General features: G+C 42.2%; 1 protein-coding gene across 1 annotated transcript in view; it reads right to left on the minus strand.

Annotated features, from left to right (window-relative positions):
• Positions 1-560: 560 nt before the first annotated feature.
• The window catches only part of FSCB (fibrous sheath CABYR binding protein), a 4,781-nt gene continuing 3,840 nt past the window's right edge, over positions 561-1,501 (minus strand). The window contains 2 exon segments of the mRNA XM_014447745.1: positions 561-629; positions 750-1,445. Of these exon segments, the coding sequence (XP_014303231.1) occupies positions 561-629; positions 750-1,445 (765 nt within the window).

Below are 1,501 nucleotides of genomic sequence, written 5' to 3' on the forward strand. Positions count from 1 at the left end.
TCCAAATAAATAAATTTCCGTATCTAGACATTGAAATGTAAAATATACAAGAAGATAGGAGTGGAAACAGGATAGAAATGTTTGTCTCAGAAGGTATCAATTGGAAAGAGAATAAAGGATATAATGAATTATACTAAGGAAAAGAAAATACCACATAACTGTCAATATGTGACTCAAACTCAAGAAATTTAAAGTAGATAAGAGAACTGAAGAAAAGAAAATGCCTTTTTCACTACAACCTACATATAGAGAAAATATATATGTCTGTATACTTTACCCTTGTCAACAGGGTTTAGTTTAAATAGGATATTTTGAGTAATTATTTCAATCATACACTTATTTTACATCAAAATAAGTATATTTTATACACTCTGGATTGAATGATAACAAGTAATTTTAAACAAGTCATTTTTATTATTCATTTTCCAACCTGCAGGCCACATCTTGGGGTTTCCTTTCATTTCCCTGTTCACAAACCGCCTTCCAAATGACTACCATGTTTTAAAGTATGTAGTTCCAGAATCCCCTAGCCTCTGATAGCTAGCTTAGTTAAGACTTCACTATAGCTGTGGAAGAGGCCGCTCCTTTAGTTCTATATGGTTGACACTCTATATTTCAATAGTACAAACCTATTCAGGAACAGTAGGCAATGGAAAAGGCCCTTCAAATTTTGGATTCTCTTTTAAAGTTACTATTTCCGGAACATCCATTGTTATGGAAGATTGAAATTCAGTAGATACATTCTCTACCAGAGCCTCTTCTGCAGGAGGTGTTTTAGATAGTGGAGTCTGAACTTCCTCAATGGAGTATGTTGGAGAGATATTTGAAATATTGGCCTCTTCAGATGATGCAAGTTTTTTGGCAACAGAGACCATTTCTGAAGTCATTTCTTCAGTTGGTGGAAGATGAAGTTCAGCAGCAATATTTTCAGTTGGGGCCTGCTCAGATGGTGGAGACTTAACTTTCACTAGGGCTTCTTCTGCAGGGACCTTCTCAGCTGGTGGACAATGAACTTTCTCTGGGGCCTCTTCTGAAGGGGCCTCGTCAGTGGGTGGAGCTTGAACGTTAGCTGTAGCCTCTTCTGCAAGGACCTTCTCAGCTGGTGGAGACTGAACTTGCTCTGGGGCCTCTTCTGCAGAAGCCTTCTCAGCCGGCGGAGACTTAACTTTCACTGGGGCCTCTTGTGCAGGGACCTTCTCAGCTGGTGGAGACTTAACTTTCACTGGGGCCTCTTCTGCTGAGGCCTTCTCAGCTGGTGGAGACTTAACTTTCACTGGGGCCTCTTCTGCTGAGGCCTTCTCAGCTGGTGGAGACTTAACTTTCACTGGAGCCTCTTCCCCAGAGGCCGCCTCAGCTGGTGGAGACTTAACTTTCTCTGGGGCCTCTTGTGCAGGGACCTTCTCAGCTGGTGGAGACTTAACTTTCACTGGGGCCTCTTCTGCTGAGCCTTCTCAGCTGGTGGAGACTTAACTTTCACTGGGGCCTCTTCCCCTGAGGCCGC

This window comes from Myotis lucifugus, unplaced genomic scaffold (assembly GCF_000147115.1).
Source record: "Myotis lucifugus unplaced genomic scaffold, Myoluc2.0 scaffold_705, whole genome shotgun sequence".
Classification (NCBI taxonomy): Eukaryota; Metazoa; Chordata; class Mammalia; order Chiroptera; family Vespertilionidae; genus Myotis; species Myotis lucifugus.